General features: G+C 39.9%; 1 protein-coding gene across 1 annotated transcript in view; it reads right to left on the reverse strand.

The window, feature by feature from the left end:
- Positions 1-17977, reverse strand: part of igdcc4 (immunoglobulin superfamily, DCC subclass, member 4) — a 64191-nt gene extending 46214 nt beyond the window's left edge. The window contains exon 1 of the mRNA XM_042514062.1: positions 17909-17977. Coding sequence (XP_042369996.1) covers positions 17909-17975 — 67 coding nt within the window. The 5' untranslated portion in view covers positions 17976-17977. The remainder of the gene's footprint in view (positions 1-17908) is intronic.
- Positions 17978-19623: the final 1646 nt, after the last annotated feature.

Here is a 19623-nt window from a genome sequence, read left to right on the forward strand (position 1 = left end):
CCTAAATACATGCTGAGTGGACAGGGACAGATGGTCTGATTGATAGCACTGGGCCATTTACAGCAGGATAACTCCTGTGTGTGTGTGTGCATGTGTGTGGTAGGTCTGGATGCCACAAACCAAACCTCAATTCAAGCTCAACTAGTGCTCGCCTGTTGTTCTAGCGCAGCCCTTGTTTGCAAATTCAATCCCCGTACATCGATAACAACAAGGTAAAAAAATAGCCCCGGCACTTACACGTGCTTGTGGCCAAAAACTAACCTGCGTGTGAATGAATCGATATTTTGAAGCCACAGTTGTGATAATCTGAGCAGAGCGGCAGATAGCTATATACCCTGCAGGGATACGGAGACTCTCAGGTTTCAGTATGCAGGTGGAAATGCCTGTGTAATAGCAAAGAAACAGAAAGCTTCACTGACAGATGTGCCTAACCACTGTCGAAGTGGTAACGCTTTTATCAAGTAAGTAGGCTTTATCTCTGTCTTTCATGCTAAAAATGTTGCCTTGGGAATTGGGATCTTTCCAGAAAAATGTAAAAAAAAAAAAAAAAAAGTGTCATCATGTGTCTGAAGCATGCTACACACTCAAACCTCTTTATGAGTCTTAAATTCCTCTGATGGCAAATAAAAGTCTCTATTTACTAGTTAAGCAATGCTGAATACAGAGAGCTCAACATTTCACTGAATCCACAGTGAGGCTGTGAGTCACTCAACAATCTAAACAGCTGCCGTGTCAGGTGTTAACCGTTCAAGCTGTGTTTCCTCCCATGACGATACAGCAGGGTTCTTCTCACACCCCGTCATCTTAACCACAAACACACACACTCACTCTCACCGACAGAAAGCTGATAGAATGAAACAAAGATTTCACTCAGCGCACTGGAGAGTTGACTGAGTTTACAGATACCGACAGGGATGCAGTATTAATAGAACTTGCTTTATGCACTTCTTTTTTCTGACAAAAAACAGTCTAAAGCATGTTTCTAAATAAAAGGTGCTAGGCCTATTTATGACGTTCAAAGTCTGTGCCGAGATTGCGAGCACGTAGCTCTCACCTCTGACGTCAAAAACATGGGGACGGATGAGCCAAAATTGCAGCAGCAATCTTCCCAACCATTAGCTGTAACCATCATATAAGCGCAGTGCAGAGCGGCAGCGGTTAGCAATCCAGTCGGACACGAAGGGAGGGGCTCACGTGTACAAGCATGTACAAGCATGTACATGCAGCCAGCCTGTCTACCAAAACAAAAAACAGATAAGCTCGGATGACAACACACTGAAGGTCCATGAATTCATTCTCTGCTCAGGATGCCATTATTCCTTTATATTTTTACATAGCAAAGAGTTGTTTTTTGCTATATTAATTTTCAAAATCTCATGTAGAAACTTTAAATGCACTGTCAATGTGAAACCATTAAAATTGCTTGCTTGTTTGTTTCTTTCTTTCTTTTGCCACTGACAGGCATAGATTGTTATTGTAAGTGTCCGGCAAAAGTACGGAAAGGATCCAGCGTTTTTCTTTGTCTTTCGCTCGATCAAGTCTGTTTGTTATTGTGTCTGAGTCTTGCTTAAGGAGTCTCACTCTGAAGTCTTGCGGGAGTTGAGTTGTTACATGAAAAAAAAGTTGTTCTCATTAGTCACTGAGACACAAAAACATGGGAAATAGGATCCAGGTTGAAAAATTCCAACGTTTCTCTTTAAGTATTCAGTTTCTGCTCTGGACCACTGGTGTCAAGATCAAATGGCATATTGAAAATCTTCACTGTAAATTAAAAAAAACTACACATTTGAATTATCACAATCTAATTACCTCCAAAAAGCACATTACTGACATGTTAAGATGAAGAAGAAATGTTTATCTTCATTATTAGTGAATCTAATGATTATGTCGTGTGATTAATCAAATAGTTCAGCGGCTGTCTGGCTTTAAAATATCAAATAAATGGTCATATAAAGGGTCATCCCCATTCCTATTGCTTAAGTTGACATACTTAAATTGCATGATTTGTCCCTAACATTTTTAGTTAAATATTGCTAAAGAAAAAGAAATCTAGCAAATAGATGAATAACTACATTTAAAATGTTGGAACCAGTAGATTTTGGGCATTTTTGAATAAAATTGGTTCCACATTGTTTCAGCTCTACATGTTAACAAAACTTCACTGACAATTTGTCAACCTGCCTTTGCACCTGTCACACTGTAAAACACTACTACTGTCCAAACATTTTACATGAAAAGTTTTCATGTTTTGCATACAGTAATGAACCACAAAGTTGACATTTATATTTATGATCATGAAGTGACTTTTCTCAAAGCCAGCATAACAGCAAATGGCATGAAAGTGTGGAATGAAAGAAAGAGGGGCTGTGGTGAGACAAACATGGCTCCTGTGTCCCGCTGAAAGTGTGTGCACAAGAGGGAAAAAAGGGAGCAGAGCAGAGAAAGAGGGATAGAGAATGAGAGAGGGGGGGCGCACCAGTACAGTCCCTCATGCCTCCTGTTCTATGTACAGTGCTCATTCATCCCAGTCTGGCTTCCTCCAATCACAGAGCAGCATTCCTGTATGCAGGGCCTCCCAGCAGCATGGGGCCTCCACATGGCCATGTCAAGTGCCAGGCCCACTTGCATGAGTCAACAAAGCGAGACAATAAAACTAACATGGGAGTAACACGGGAGATCCAAATCAGAATCTGTTTGTTCATGCAGCAGCGCAATGAATGTCCAGGAATTTGTGCCGGCAACATTGGTGTATGAGACGCTATACTGGTAGCGTAAAGGTTCATGGTATGTGGAGAGAAGCGCAGCAAAATGGCACGTACTGGAAGGTCTTATATGGAAAAACACCCTCCTCCTACTCAACTCTTTGAAGTGAGGCACATGTACATTTTAATGCTCGTGTGCAAGGATCAGGGTTGAGCATCTCACACAAGGTCAGGATGATGAATGAGACTGCTATGTGACACTACCTGGCACATGCAGGGAAGGGCATACTGCACTGAGCAAACTTCACATTATTATGCTCACACATTGGGGTTCTCATTAATGACATTTCCCAGCACTGATGTGAGAGAGATGTGCTGCGATCTTTGAGTAATATACTGCATCTGAATGAGAACTAAAGGGCGGGTGTAACCTAGAATGCAGAGATTCCAAATGCAATATGAGTTATCCAGGATTTAAAGTACAATCTAATGTGACAATCCTCCTGTGGTTTCTATGCATGTGAATTTCCTGAACTGCCTATCCCCACTGCAGCACATACTCATCAATGTACCATTCCTCTGAAGCTGAACCACAACTCGGGAGTGACACAGCATTTTTTTACCCAAATCTTCCCACCTGCATGGCCACCTTCAGTTTAACTCCTCTGCTGTCATGTGACCAAGCAGACAGCGGGGAGGAATGGAAGGAATGCGAATGCAGGTTAGTTGACCAAGCAAGCACCCCCAGACTGCTGCTTCTCTCATAAAAGTGCACAACCACACACACACACACACACAAAGATAAAGCTACACTGGTAGAATAAAAGCCAAAGTAAAAAAAAAAGAAGAAAAAAAGGCAGTGACAAATCACTGACGAGTTGTAAAAGGTAAATAAAACCAGAAGTATGATAGGTAGACCTTTTAGTGACCAGAATACAAGATCCTGGGTGAGTTGATCAGAAGTAATCTGATCTGATTAGATCAAATCTTGGAAACAGGTTATTCAAAAGTTTTGAAATCAGATTGCTGTAGATCACGTAATCCAGTTTTGGTTTTGATTTGGATCAAACCTTCAGTATGTGCTGTACAAAACTTTTGATTGGGATACAATAAAAAAAGCCATTATCCTCATCTCACAGGAAAGGTAGATTTCAGGCACAAAATGCAATACCAGTTTTAAAGTTGTCAAATATATATACATTTATTTATATGTTACACTTTTTAACCACTACAGTGATAAAGCAGATAAAATAGACATATAATACAGGCCTCTCAGTACAGTAAATGAAAAAAAAAATCCACATAAAATAACCTCACATATAGTAATAATATAAACTTAAATTTACATTATATTAACTTTCATTTTGTGCTTTACATTAATTGCAATGATACAGTCAAAAGTTTCTAACAATTGCTTTCCCTGTGCTGTTTTCTGTCTCTTCAAATAAAAACACTGTGACTGCACACTGGCTATTCTGCCTGTTGTTTGTTACATAGCTACATAGCCTACATAGGGATATGTAGTCCAATTTAGCAGACTGGTTATCTAGTTATTTGGCAATCTTAAAAAGTTTGTATCTGGATCAGGCTGATCCAATCCAATGTTGCCTTGAAAAAAAAGAAAGTAAAAAAGATTAGTTCATCGTGGTTCCCAAAACATGGGTTTTCCAGATCCAGATAACTCTAAACTAGGTTATTTTTTTTGTAAATAACTGTAAATAACAAAGGATCCCTAGAGGAATTTGTGGAGTAACAAAATATCCACTACTATAAAGGGCTGGTTGAAGTTGATGTTCAATACTGCAACCGCTGTCAGCGGAGTTGTGGCTATAGTTAGAACAAGTGCTGGGATTCAAATGAGGTTATGATTAGACCTTGGACTAAGGTTAGCGTTGGCTTGATCAGATAAAATACAGGATACTCCCTTCAGTGCAGCTGTGACCTGCCTATGAGTTGTTGGGCAAATTTCACCTTCAGTTTGTTGGTTAGCTCAAGGAAAAGATTTCTGGTTTGGGGTAAAGTGAACGGATTTCTGCCGGAGAGGCAAAATTCTCCAATGCTGTACGCCAACCTCAGCTCAAAACACATCATGTAACATCATGTTATCAATTGCACTATGTGGCAAACCTCACTGACCAGGTAAGCCAATAGGATAAAATAGCACAATCCATCTGAGTTGCATCACTGCAGCAGTGATATCTATTTGTGTTCCTGGCATCAAAGAATTAACAGATAGCAGCTTCACAGAGACCTGAAAATATTTGATTTCTGTATGCAATTGAGGTGCAACTCCATGCAAAAGCTGCTAAGAGAGAATATTGTTATAGGTCCTGTGAGGTTCTCTGTGATGTAAATGCTCTGCCTATTTTATGTGTTGGCGTCATCTGAAAGTACTACCTTGTAATTTTTTTCTACACAGAGCAAGTGTGAACAAAAGTAGTATCATTGCTGGTACCAACACATTCAAGATTACATAGCTGTTACATATGACATTTTTGGTGTACTGAGTGCAAACCACTCACAAAAGACTTTTAGGTGAAGCTATGACTCTGAAATGTGACTAATATGAGCTGTGCAAGAAACATTCTTTTTTTAAAAAAGAAAATGACTGAGAATTGGTGTGATGGCCAAATTAGAGAATGGCTCTCCTTCAGATGGCAAGATAACAAGATATCTTAGTGATACACTGCAATAAACAATCTCTCACTTTGGCACCTGGCATGTCTCATGGGCCAAATTCCAAACAGCTCTATATAACCCTCCTGTCATGATTGAAAAGAGTCAAATTGATCTTTTCCATTACTGAGACCAACGAGTGAATGCCAAAAAGCCATTACTTTAGCAGATGGTTAAAAATGTTCTATATCTGAAAATGGTCTATACATCTAATTACAGCATACTGGAATGCAATAAAATAAAAAAAAATGAATGACGAACTTATGGGAATTGAAGGGTCGTGGTCTCTAAATATATTTGTTCGGCAAATTATACAATTATAACCCCTGTCAAAGGTTTTAGAGATATTTTATCAAAGATATAACCCACGCTTCACATAAATGCATACATGTATGCTTATGCGAAATTAAACACTCATTAGTTCACAAGGTTCTATTTTCAGATAGTTCTAAGAGGCTGTGCTATTCATCATTGGAAAAAAAGAACTAGCAAAATAAATTCAACACAGTGCTTTGAACATCCCAAGAGAGCAAATCATTTGAATTCATTGCAGACAAAATCGAGCTCAAGACTTCCTTTCCTTTCACACAAACACTTCTGCGCTTATGATTGCCTCCCTGGCAGCATGAATAGGCGCGCACAGGGCACCATAAAAATCAACATATTCACTGCACAAATATACCCCGCTGAAACTCAGCCCAGGGCATCTTTAAATAATATGCATCCTAATTTAGCATGGACTCTCTGGGGAGGGGATCAAGATGCACTCACAAATCGCAGCTGACACACCCACGCTTACACACAAGCAAGCAGGCAGGCACACTGGGGGTGAATGTACCTCAGTAAACACACAGATACTTAATTTACTGCTAATGTGTAACGGGCTATTTTCCACATGCACTGCTGTCAAACAAGCTCTGATTCTCAAGAGAGCTGTGCATGTATGTTCACAGAAAGATTGTAATAAGTTTGGGCACAAAGTTTAAACAAGGCTAACAAATTAGAACACAGTCATTAAAAGTACAATTTACATAAGTACATCATTTATACATCAGTTAAATTAGAAATGTAATTGCATGAAGTCATTAAGGAGGGGATCTCTTAATCTGCTACAGGACATGGAAGAACGGAACGTTAATAATTGGGTATAATGTATTTTTCTTCGTATTTGCCAACTTGTGCAACACATTGTTACTCCAAACTCTGGTCAGTGGCCTTATATGTCAAAATATGACGTGCCAGGGAGCCCTTCTGTGTCAGCTTTTGACGACCAGAGACAGCTTATCAATTTACACTCGTTACATGAAAAGTCTCTTTTTTATAATACATTTCAATTTTCACAGGAAATGCACTATTTCTGTTCCTTAAATGCGTGCAGTCTGTTTTCAAAATAAACTTCAAACGTAGGGAAAGAAACTTTGTTTTTAGCTTTAGTTCCATAGGTTTAGGCAATAAAAGCATGTGGTTAGGTTTAAAAAAAAAACAAAACATCATGGTTTGGCTTGAAATAAGTATGTTTCTCACAAACCTAATGTAATATACCATGCACATACATCACATAAGTCAGTGGCGTAATATGTTACACTTACTAACAAACTATGTTGTTATTTAAATAACTTTACTGACTTTTAGTTTTACACAAGAAATGAACAGCAGGCTCCCAGATTAAGTACAGAATTTGTTTGACCCATCCACCTCAACTCCCACCCAACCTATTGCATACTTTCTCTCTCATTACGACGGTTGATTCGAGCGTCAGAAAATCCAGAGGCTCTATGTTTACGAATTTGGGAGTGAGACTGGATTGACTTGTCAGAATAAGAACCACAAATACAACCTTCATAAATATTTTTTTGTGACCTCAGAGCCATTTCACACCAATATTAGGCACATGAGCAGCATCAGTAAAGGCAGTAAAGGCCAGAGCAAGTTCTACAGAAAGAATACCTCCCTCTACAAATTCAGTGTTTAATATTCTGTAGCTGCCACTATACAGGAGGCTGAACAGCTGGCCCTCTGGAGTAGGCACAACAAACTAGAGCTGAACACACTCTAAACATTACAGATGACAGAAGAACTCAGGAGGAGACCTGGACGCTGACTAAAGGTGGAGACCAACACTGACTCCATCTTCCAGCAGTGGTTAAGAAAGCTCTGCTTGCCACCGGGTCTGCATTCACTTCTATTATGACCAATTTGTTTCTGTGGCTCTTTCTACTACGGATGTCAATACCAGGTTAAACATGTTGGGCAACAGATTCATTTTGCTTCTCTTCAGTTTACTGCTCTGAACATCCAACCGGGTCAGGAGGGAGTTAGCTAGCGGTGCCACTCATTCAGCGATTACCACTAACGTTGCTGCTGTAATAACATTATGCCCACCCTCTGGTCTTCCCACAGCTCACACTGGTAACTGGCTCAATTTTATGCCCAAAGCCCCCTTAAGCATCTATGTTATCACTGTTAGCTCTGTTAACATGGTTAGCAGTGTCAGCACTCAACGGTGCTAACATAGTTAACAATGCTAAAGAGGTAACCTGTGGGGAGACCAGATGGTGGCTACTATGTTTCTGGTGACCGAAAACAGAAAACATAATAAAGGCAAGACATTTAAATCACAGATCACTGAAATTTCAACAGCCCTGAATGCATATCACTTTGAAATGCTGCTCTAAAGTTCAGAGTCTGCACAGTGCCAGACTTGAAGGAAAGGCCACTTAGATTTCAAGTTTCATAATTAATGGATGTGAGGCTATCTAAAGTTGTCCAAAACTGACATCCCTAATGTCTTTACCTATTATGTTTGTTCGTTAGTCTTTACATTGCCACTGACAACTCCATCTGTATGCATACAAACGTGGCTGAAAGCTTGACTCTACTTCAAGTTCTGAAACCACTTTGATACCAAGTATGTAAAACTGAAGAATGATGGATGACCTCAAAAACACTACTAGATCACTGGCATACTGATGCCTCGTGGACCAGCGCAACAGAATCAGATCATTAGACAAAAACAGTCAGCAGGGAGACAACCAGTGCCAGAAACCAAAACCAAGCTTTAAAGAAAACTTTAATTTCTGAGCCAGAAATTTTTCTCAAAATTTGGAAGACCAGTAAAGGCCAAAAGACAAGAGTACTGGACTTAAATTCAAACTGCGGTGGAGAGAAAAAAAATTCCAGTGGGATGTCCATGCTGCTTTGTTTGTGCTGTGAGTGTTCTTGATGCACTTTCTATTAAAAATGTCCAGATGCTCTGACAAAACAAATATAGTTTGTTATATCACAGGTTTGTGTTTGTATCTTTGCTTTACATTTCTCTGGTGTTTTGACACTCCTAGCTTGAGGGCAACTAAATGGAAGTTACCACAGAAGCAGAAAAATATTTGGTTAAAAAACCAAAAAAAGTTTGATTTAAAATCTCAATTTTTGAATGTGTGTGTGTGTTGAGAAGAAATGGCTGTTGTTGCAATTAAATGTAGCACAGGTACAACTATCATACAGATTGCCATTCAGCTTCAGCAGTCAGTGATGCAACTTTTGTGAGAGTGAGAGACCCATTACTTAACTATGCCACAAACTAAAGTTTGTCCAGTTTGTGGTAAAAATCGATCTTTAAATTTCCTAACAAATAACCTTGTTCAGACTTTTTTGTTTAATGGCACACTGTTTGTAACACACCAATCTCACTAGATCCAAAATATCTTCCTTTGACACTGTGCCAAGCCAAAAAAATGTAACCCCTTGTGAAACTTTACATCTCCATGATATTTAAGCTAGAGAATGGACTTTGCCCCACAGTACCCTGCTGCAGTGTGTGGAATAAATGGTTGACTCAAAACACATTTCCCTCCCACCACTATGCCTAACATTGCACAGGGTCACTTCGGCAGTAACTTTCCAACAGCTAATGTTCCTCGGGTGTTCAAAATATTAACTTCGTATGAAGCGAGCTGTTGAGATGACCATGTCTGACCTGAGAATATTGGAGGAATAACTTTATTTTCTAGCCTAAAACAGTAACTAATGTTGGGTTGAAGAGTTATCCATCAGTTTCACAATAAAAAAAAATATAAAAATACACACTTAATCTTAGTTGATTTCAAAGCGAATTAAAAATAAGACATCAATGGTGTAGTGATTATAACAGGTCTGCTCACCGGTCTGATAGGCTTGTAAAGAGCATGTGAGAAAATGCTATTCATATGGATTCCTTTATTTTGAATGAAGATCATCATAGTTTTCAGTTTTCACTAAACTGGGTTACAGCATGCTTAATATTCAGAAATCTGTGATGGCCAGTTATTCCCTTTCATTTGCTTTTATTTCTAGATTAAATAAAAGTATGCATTAGCTGTTCACTGTTATCACTTTGTCGGTATAAGGTCACATTACAAGTTAATGAAAGGGTGAAGCTGTGAAAAACACATTATAATCAGAGACACATTAATAAGACTCTGCAGGTGTTCATACAAAACCTTACACCGGTGGTTTTTGACTTTTCGAGCCTCAGGGTCCACATTTCTCCCCAGTCATTAAGTCACTAACCACACAGGGTCTTCAATTTTCTCCCATTTAATTTCACAACACGGAAATAAAATTGAAGAAAATGTAATTTGGGCTTAAAACCCAATGAAATAAAATGCATGGCAAAAAGAAAACACCACTGGGGCTTAGAAAACAATGACATTAAAGACGCTGTAACCGCAATTAGACCAAACTCCTTCAGGCTGCTTATTTTGACTTCTTTTTTTTTTATGTTAATAGCAAGGCGTTAAAACGATTTCTCTGCTGAAAAGGTATCAAAGTTGTTTTTAATCCTGAATACAATGTTTTGTCAAACTTTACTTTTAAAGCACCTATTTATATAGAAGGGGTGTAAATCACTGGTTTCATCATGATAAGATATTACATTCATACTTTGGACAACTATACGATATTCGCTGGTATCACAAAGTCTGCCACGGTAAGATTAAAATTAGATTTGATTTAGGGGCGTGTGATCAATATGGGCCGATATCATATGCCCAACATTGTCGGTTACAGAAGAAGCTGACACCTCTTTCTTTGCTTTTGGCCAGAAAAGATAAACGCAACATATACATAATTGGAAATAACTAAAACTGGTTCATTCTGTTTTAAAATGCTTTCATTTTACACTGTATAAAATTGCTTAGCAGCTAGCGGACTTTTCTTACTTGAAGACAAACTTCCCCCAGCATCCTCAAAAGGTGGATTAACATGCTAACACCATTAGCATTAGCTCACCATCATCTCCTTGACGTTGTGTGATGGTGACAAAGTATTTCAAAATAAGGGCGCATCTAAAAAGTATGTTATGGATCGATGATTATACTTTGCATTGATATTACATGATCGTTGTTCATTTTACACCCCTACTATACAGTAATGATATCAACTTTACTGTGGTACTTTTTTTTCTTTACTTTGGTTCACTTTCAGGGCAGCAGGCAATTTGAGGAGGGACATGAGGGGCACCAGCCCCCTTGTTAGCAAAATGACCAAAATGCATCCCCCTTGTTAACCTGCCATACCTCTCCATACATCCTGGTAACAGACCAAGACGCCATACTATTTAGGCACAGGCCTATATTTTTTAAATGATTGAGAATTATTTGACGCAGCCTTTCTATCTTAACTGTTGAAGCATTTGTACGACTGGTTTAGCAAGGAGGAAACTCACAGACCAATTCCATACAATACATCGTATATATACAGATTTGATCTTACGTAATGCTGCTCAGCCAATCAAATCTGTGCATTCAGATGAGCGATGCGAACCAAGTGAGATAAACACACAAGAGAGACGAGTGTGAAGACAGCATTCAGAGAAGTGATTCAGAGAAAAGTAATTTAACATGGTGTGTTCCAAAGAGAAAAAAAGTACACAGCAAAAACAGTGCTTTCAATCAAGAACAGACAAATTCTTGCATGTTCATTCTTCCCACGGGCAGTTAGAAAGCAGAATGTCTCATCATATGTTCAGCGACTGTGGTGATTATTGAAAGTGGCAATGTGAGGTGCCAAAACAAGACAAAGCACAGAGCATCTTTTGAGCAGACATACCCACTCAAAACTGAACTGAGGGCACAGAGAATAAAATATTTTAAAAATTAAAAATTAACAAAGAGCGTACTGCTCTCAAAGCTTTCATAATACAATTTTCAGTCACACCAGGCAGCTTTTATTCCAGCAAAAAAAGCTCTAAAAATCCACTGTACACTTCCTGCTAAGCACTATGCGGCAGACAAAAACAGTTACCGGATAACTGGTGAACATACTGAAGTGTTTATCTTCATTTAGCATACAAGCATTTGGATATTTCCTGCAAGAGACAGTAGAGACCAAAAACTGAGCTAAAACAGATTAGACCCACAGTCACAGTTTTGACTGCTACCAATTGGAAGACATTGTTTTTGACAAACTGCCCTTAATAAATGTTTGGTAGTTCTTCTTTCGGGTTTAAAAAGGTGTTTAATCAATGGCACTTTTCACACCAGCTTCTTGGGTAATCCGATTACAAGTGGACAGTGCTAAAGCAAGTGTAAACAACTACCATGACGCATTGCGATATAATCACTCAAAACACATATCTGGGTGGTCTGGGATGAATTTTACCACATATCTTTTTTACTGTAACTGCTTATGCGTCTTGATTAGTCACACACAAGCTCCAAGTTATCAATGCAGAACATGGTGGTTGTTTTGGTGGTAACGCACTAATGATCTATAAGTGTTGGACAAAGTGTTGCGTGACCGTCCACTGTTTTGCCCTATGGCTAGCAGCAATATTTCCCGCTTAACTGATACAATCACTACAAAAAATACAGAAAAAAAGTTAAGTACAGACGTAAAAACTGTGTACAGGGCCCTTTGACCTTTGAGCCTAAGTGAGTAATGTAATATGAACACAAGTGGTCAGCTGGGAACACGATATACATGGGTGAGAACAGCAATGTTTTTCTGCTGTACACTTGTGTGGATCACCAAAATGCATGCTAATACCAAATGTAAACAGGCTCTATGATGCCACATATTAGTGAGAATTTACTTGCAATCACACTAGATTGCAATGACAGCAGACTGCTGTTGCACTGCATCTCCCAACTGTGTAACTACTATGCATGACACTGCAGAAAAGCTTCATGTGAGTCTAATCTAAACGTGGTGGTACAAATCAAATGAGTAGGAAGACTGTGAGTTTCACTGAGGATAAAGGTGTACAATAACATTGTTGATACAAACTGTTTCATATACTAATTTAGATAAATGATCTCACACGACATTCTCAATCAGTGTAGAGCCAACGCTTGATCATGCAACTGTTGCTGTGTTTACAGTTTTCATGTGCATATAAAATAGCCAAAGGCGTTACAATAATCACATTTATTTGCTCATAAAGTCTTAGACGAGTGCAGATTTCATTATGCTCATTAATACCTGTATGTGTGGACTGTGAACACACAGACGCTCCGGCCCTTTTGTTTCATTCATTTGCTTGGGATATGTTATTAACCAAAGTTGACATACTTCCATTTTATCTTTAGAATGGGCAAAATAAGGTCTTTGTTTGTGGTTGTAGCAATGGCCCTTACCCTCAAATTCGCCCCACCAGCACCCGCTAATTCATCCCTGTCCCAGAATCCCCCCCCCCACACACACACCAGCCTCAGTTCCCACAACGACCAACACCCACTACATGCGTGCTCCACTTTTTAAACACAACGAAATGCACACACAGAGAAATATGCACGCACTAAGTCTTAATGGCTGTGTTGTCTACTGATCCTGATGACTACTAACAATGCAAAGTCATGTATTAGTGATAATACATGCATGATGCTGCTGTCAGTGTTTGCAGAGAGATACGCATGTGGCTTCAGCTCTGAGGCAAAACACATTGACAGTGACTATACTTAAATATTTTAATGGCTTTTATTCTGCTATTTGTTTCACGTTCGTTCAGTCATTTTATAAGTTTGATATTTTAAATCCAAAGCATTTTTCAACATCAACCACATGTCAAAACTTACTGGTACCAACTTGCAGTGATAAATCTCCCAGTTCAAATAAATCAATTTCCACTTCACCCTTATCACAGACAACCTCTATCACAATCGCCATTTACCTGCAAGAGATTTCATCATCTGGATGTGATCGCCCTCAGTGTGGCACTCACTCTCCTGTCAGGAGGATCTCAAGGGGAGTCATTTTTTACTCTGTCTCTGATGGAGTCTGCAGGGCATGGTAATCTAACTCTATATAAATTGTATCCTCTGACCTTCTACCATTTAATCAGATGGAAGTCAAGGAGGCATACCTCTAGTTGCCTTCTTTTTAAGGCCTTTATATGCATAATTGAACAATGAATAATGAAACTTGTGTGATAAAATTACAGTATATCTGAGAGGGGGTGGTGTCTACTTGCATGTGCTATAGTACTTTAGACTTTCTGATATATTCATCCTGCCATGCATGACTTTTCACCACCACACCAATCCTTGTAAACATTATCCCTTTATTTCTTGCCATCGTGTTGGTAACAATTACAGCGGAGCACGTCATACTGGAGTTGCAGCAGCAGCAAAACTACGTGCAGGCAATCTCCAGACACAAGAGAAGGATAAAATACTCTAACAAAAACTTTATTAATGCAGCTTTATACTTAACACAACTCCACTGGCAGGTGAGTAAGACAAAAGGCAACGGTAAGCAAAGTTCTCGATGCAATTTGTTACTAAATCTCCACTTACATGTGTGTTGCAGAAAAAGAGACATCACACACAAACAACATTACAATAAGGCAATGTAAATCTTTAAGCAGATATTTTTGCCAAGAGATGTACTTTGGAACTGAGATTGGACAAAGCGTCAGCGAGAGATCTGGAGGGAAATAATAGCTTGTGCAGTATTTGCAACCTCTCAACAAACACAAATCAGTAATAAAATGCATCAGAAATTGTATACACCTAAGATACCAGTCAGAGGTAGTCAGCTTGTGGTGCTCAAAAAGCCAGAAAAAGACATTCAAAAAACTCAACAGCGGATATTCAACATAATCCACAGACTTTATCGAGTCTAGTTTCATATAGGAACTGTTTTTTCTCTACCAAGCTACACGCACCGACCACTTTACTGTGCAAAAGGGAGTGTGCATTTACTGAGTTCACCTCGCACCATTGAGCTTGCTAACGTTACAGCCCAGCCAAGGAGGATGCCATTGATGCGCTGTCACAAGCATGAGCCTCTTGTCCATGAACAAACTTGCAAATTATTTTCTAATTTCGTCTTTAAATCAAAGAATGTCCAAAACCCATAAAGTATTTTTAAAGTTGCATTATGTAAGTTCCAGCCACCCAGTCCAACTAAATGAAGGGCAGTATTTCACCCTATTTCACCCTTTTCCACCCTGCGGGTGTGGTGATACTGCAGTAAATAAGCATACTGGCTTTCTTTGGCAATTCATGTGTTTTGTTCCTTTTCAGCCAATCAGCTACACATTAAAGAGGAACCACATGGCTACTTGAGCAGCTGCCGCTGCATTTAAAGTAGGCTAGTAACTGTTACTGCTAGTGCTGGAAGCTGTGTGTGTTTTCATCATTGAATGAAGATGGAGCAGGAAAAACGCATTGCAGAAGACCTAAATGGGGGCTGTTACAGCGCAAATCTTTGACAGTACTTCTTCAAGAAGCCAGAAGCTATCTTTTAATAATCCACTGTGAGTTTCATTAATGTCCAGGTTATTTAGCTAGCTAGCTCAGTATTGTACATCAGCATCTGCTATTAATTTGAAAAACACACCAACCTGATAATGTGTGAGTAACACACCCATGGGTGAATGAATAAAGTATTCACTGACACCTGTGGGTTAACAGATGTCAGTGATAGCTAGACTGGTAGGGGGTTGGATTTATGTAAATGTGATGCAGATGAGCAGCCACTGTTACCTGGCTCCCCAGGTAGATGAGAATCTTTCAGAAACTTTGAGACTGGATTTCTCACAAAACTATTTTGAGGAGTGCCTGAATTTAAATGGCCAAATCTTCTTCAAATATTTTCATATTTCCATGTGTTAGACACTGTTAGAAAGCTTAGAAACTACACTTTCAGAATCTGAAAATAACTCAAAATGCCCCTTGAGGCGAGACAACTCTTTCCCCCATTTAACAATTGTACCTTATATACAGAACGGCAAGGCAGCATAACAGCGCAATATTCCTGAACAAGCAGTGTAACAGATGCTTCTCTCTCCCTCTCTGTCTCTCTCTCTCTCAAACACACAGTGCCACTCCTCTGGTCCTCTCATGACAGGCTCTTGACAAATAAATAGTAGGGGTGTAAATAACTGGTTTCATCGCGATACGATATTATATCGATACTTTGGACAACATGATACTTTCCAATATGATTAAGTCTACTACAATACGATTTTGATTTGATTTAGGGGCCTGCGATCCATATGGGCCAAAATATATGCTCATTTTACACAGTCGGTTACAGGATAAGCTGCTTTTGGCCACAAAATAAAAAATAAAAACAACATATAATTAATCTGAAATAATTAAAACTGGCTTATTCTGTTTTAAAACGCTTGTGGAAAAAATGTTTTCATTTTAATTCAAACCATGATCATCTTGTTTAAACTTCAGGTCTGTCTGACTTGAAGACAAACTTCCCGCAACATCCTCGAAAGGTAGATTAACATGCTAACGTCATAAGCATAAGCCTATGGCATTTTACAATGCAGAAATTAGCTTAGCGGCTAGTGGACTTTACTCTACTCAAAACTTTAGAAATTCACTAATATTTATGCTTTTTCTCACTCACAGCTGGTTTAAGTCCCTACACCTCCCGACAGAACGGCACGGATGATTTTCAATCTAAATGCACATTTTTAGTTAACATTGTTGAAACAAAGCAGCTAAAGTGACATTAGCAAGAAGTCAGTGAAGTGGCCCGGCAGGTATGTCGTGTTTCCTCAGTACAGCTTTTGTTAGCCTATGATGTGCACTGTCTGTTTACTCGCAGTTTCTTCGAAAACAAAACATTTCCACACTGATGATTTATTCCCAGGCAAACAGCATTATCCTTATCATCTTTCTCTTGGCTGCTCATCATGACATCATCATCTGCTGGAGGCCGTGTGACACAGAATTTCAAAATAAGGGCGCGCCTGAAAGAGGATGTGGATCTCTGTTTACACTTTGCATCTATGTTATGTGATTGTTGCTCATTTAATCAATATGCAGATCGATGGATCGTTACACACCTAATAAATAGGTCTACCAACCTGTTAACATGTTAATGCTTCATAGCTACCTTAAAACTTTATGTGGATAAATATCAGTCACGGTCAACACTTGAAAGCAGAAAACTAAAGCTACAGTTTGTAGCAGTTTTACATACACATTTTGATGACAAGTGGTTTAATTTCAGTGCTATTTTACCCCCTAAAGATTGTACAAAGATATTGTGGGTGAGATAGGAATTAGACAATTTTGCTTTGTGCAATGCAGCCATGAAAGTGCTTCCATGGGACAAAACATCTATCTTAAATGGAAAAAAAGTTGGAAAAAAAGAGAAAAAGTTCTAAGAAAAAAAATGCGTGACAGGCTCACTGTATTTTCTAAATGTTAGCCTATATATTTTCTCTTGGCTCTGAACTGTGTAACCTCCACTGATACTCTGCAGAGGTCTTTGTCATGGAAATCCTGTGGTCGGTCTTTCACCCACTCATCGCTGCCTGTGTAGGCAGACCTCCCTCTCTAACTAGCACGCTTCCACTCTCACGAGCCACCGCAATGTCTGGGAGATAAAACTGCCACTGTGCATCTTTCACCAGCTCACACACATACCACTTCAATTTTATCAGCATTATTCAGATGAAGATACAATTTAGTTGACATGATAACGCTTTCCTCACAATCCTCTCACTCAACTTTGTGAGCCAGCGGCTAAAAGACCAGACGTCCCACGCGCACAGATGTCGTTCTATGTTATTAAACCGTGAGAAAAAAAAAACTTCATTTTTTTATTGGCAACGGACGAATTTGAGACTGAGCTGCTTCCAGCGCGCTCTACTCTTATTAAAGACCAAGCCCACATGTCCTCATAATGAGCCCTATCCCGTGTTTGATCCGAAACTTCCACGGTCGGTTCAAAGCCCCCCCCGGCCGCTCTGTGGCACCACTCAGGGGCTGCTCCTCCGGCAATGCGCTGCAACTTCGCATCGCCAAATCCTCCCAGCGCGTCCTGACAGAGACACCCATGAAGTAACAATACAACCCTACCTCATACGAACCGGAGAGGCCACATGAGGTGAACACAGAACATGGAGGGGATATTGCACGTCTACCGTGCAAGGTGCAAAATCACCCAGAAGCTCTCATATCTTTCATCGCAGCCCACTTATGTTCTGAGTAACTGCACTTCAGTGTAATGTGAGTGGCCCACTGCTTCACGCATGCAGTCCACTGGAAAAAACATGCAGATGATTAAAGTGAGCGTTTTACCTTGCTTGGATGGACCACAAAACAGCGAAAGAAGACAGAACAGCCAAATTGTACTCTCCACCGCCATGTACAGCCTTTGATTTCCACCAGTGGGGTAGCAGCGTTCGTCTATACAAGCAGCTATACCGTTATAGCGACATGCATATGTTGGAATCCGCTATTGTCTCCGCCGGTGCGTAAAGGACTCTCTGTGAATGTTTAGGTCTCTTTGGTTAACAGTCCCCTGGCTTTCCAAACAATAAGCTTTCATTAGTCGGGGGAGAGCCGTCGTGTCTCTCGGCGCTTCAACGCCATGTTGCGAACGAATGTTAAGTGTGTGTTAGCTGCTGGTCCACACATACACACACACACACGCATGGACGCACACATGCGCGCGCACATACGCGCACACGCACGTTCACCAGACACTGGCTGGCTGGTCGTCGCTGGAGTCCTGAAAAGCTGTCGGTGATTCTAACACACCCCTTCTTCCTCCTTTTTGTTCAACTCCATGCTTCCCACTAACACATGGGAGATTCATTCAAAGCGCGTACGTTGTGGAAAACATTTGTAAGACCGGATCTGTCAAAATGAGTCCTATATTTTACCCCAGGCGCCCTCTCTCTGTCTGGAATGATGAATTCGTTAGGGATCTCTGCTAGTGTGGAGAATGGTCCTGCTAAGCAGTTATCTGTAATGACTGCAAATGTGTTGCCCTGAATGAACCCAATGTTGCAGACACTGGTTATTTTTAATTTGCACTTACACATCCAGATACACATGTTCTCCTGAAAACAACATTTTCTACTCATGCAAAATCTGCACTCATTCATTCATATGATTTAATCAAGATATCAGTGTGTTTTTGGTTCCCCTCAGTGTGTGTGTGTGTGTGTGTGTGTGTGTGTTTGTATGTGTGTGTGAGCGTGCACCTGTGTTTATACACATGCACGGACATGTATGCATGGCTGCACGAATGTGTGTGTGTAATAAAGCAGGTCTGGGTAAAAAGGGAAAAAAAAGGGAGTAGGAGAGGCACATGTGCTCCCTGAGCAAGAACAGGCAGGAGGAGGAGGAGGAGGGGGGCATTGGTGGTGTGCATCCCAATCAATCAACCAGCTTGCCTCCTGCACTGAGTGCTGAGGGACCCACTGACTTTTGCACATAGCGGGAGCCAGCTGGAGCCCAGCCTTCCCAGAGCAGACAAAGACTCGCCTCGTGCAGCATTCTCAGCATCACTGATACCAGCAGCATCCCCATATTCACCAGCATACAAAGATAGAGCAGGAGAGGGGAAAGCACAAGCTCAAACCAGTCCAATGTGGCTACAGCAATCTACATGTAAATAAAAGCTGCTACTTATGACGCTGTAATTAGCAAAGTATTGTCCTTAGAAGTTCCAAAATGCTATCACATAATCTGATGGCCCAGACGTTTGCTTTAATCAGACCTTTTGATGGGACATCTTTGCATGCTGTTTGGGATGAAAATACAGCCTTTCACAGAGACATATTGCACCATTTAAATTTAAGTTAAAAGTGTGTGCTCCTTTTCTTTTTTTCCAAATGTGTTCAGAACATGTAGGAGTGGAATGCTCTCTATATTGCCGACACTGTGGAGAAAAAAGACAGGCAATCATAAAAGGAAGTAATGAATGAGTTCTCTTTGGTAATAATATCTTGTCCACCCAGATTTCTCGTCTCAGCGTATTCATTTAATGCTGATATGAGATTGAT

The sequence above is a fragment of the Plectropomus leopardus genome, chromosome 1, assembly GCF_008729295.1.
Source record: "Plectropomus leopardus isolate mb chromosome 1, YSFRI_Pleo_2.0, whole genome shotgun sequence".
Lineage (NCBI taxonomy): Eukaryota > Metazoa > Chordata > Actinopteri > Perciformes > Serranidae > Plectropomus > Plectropomus leopardus.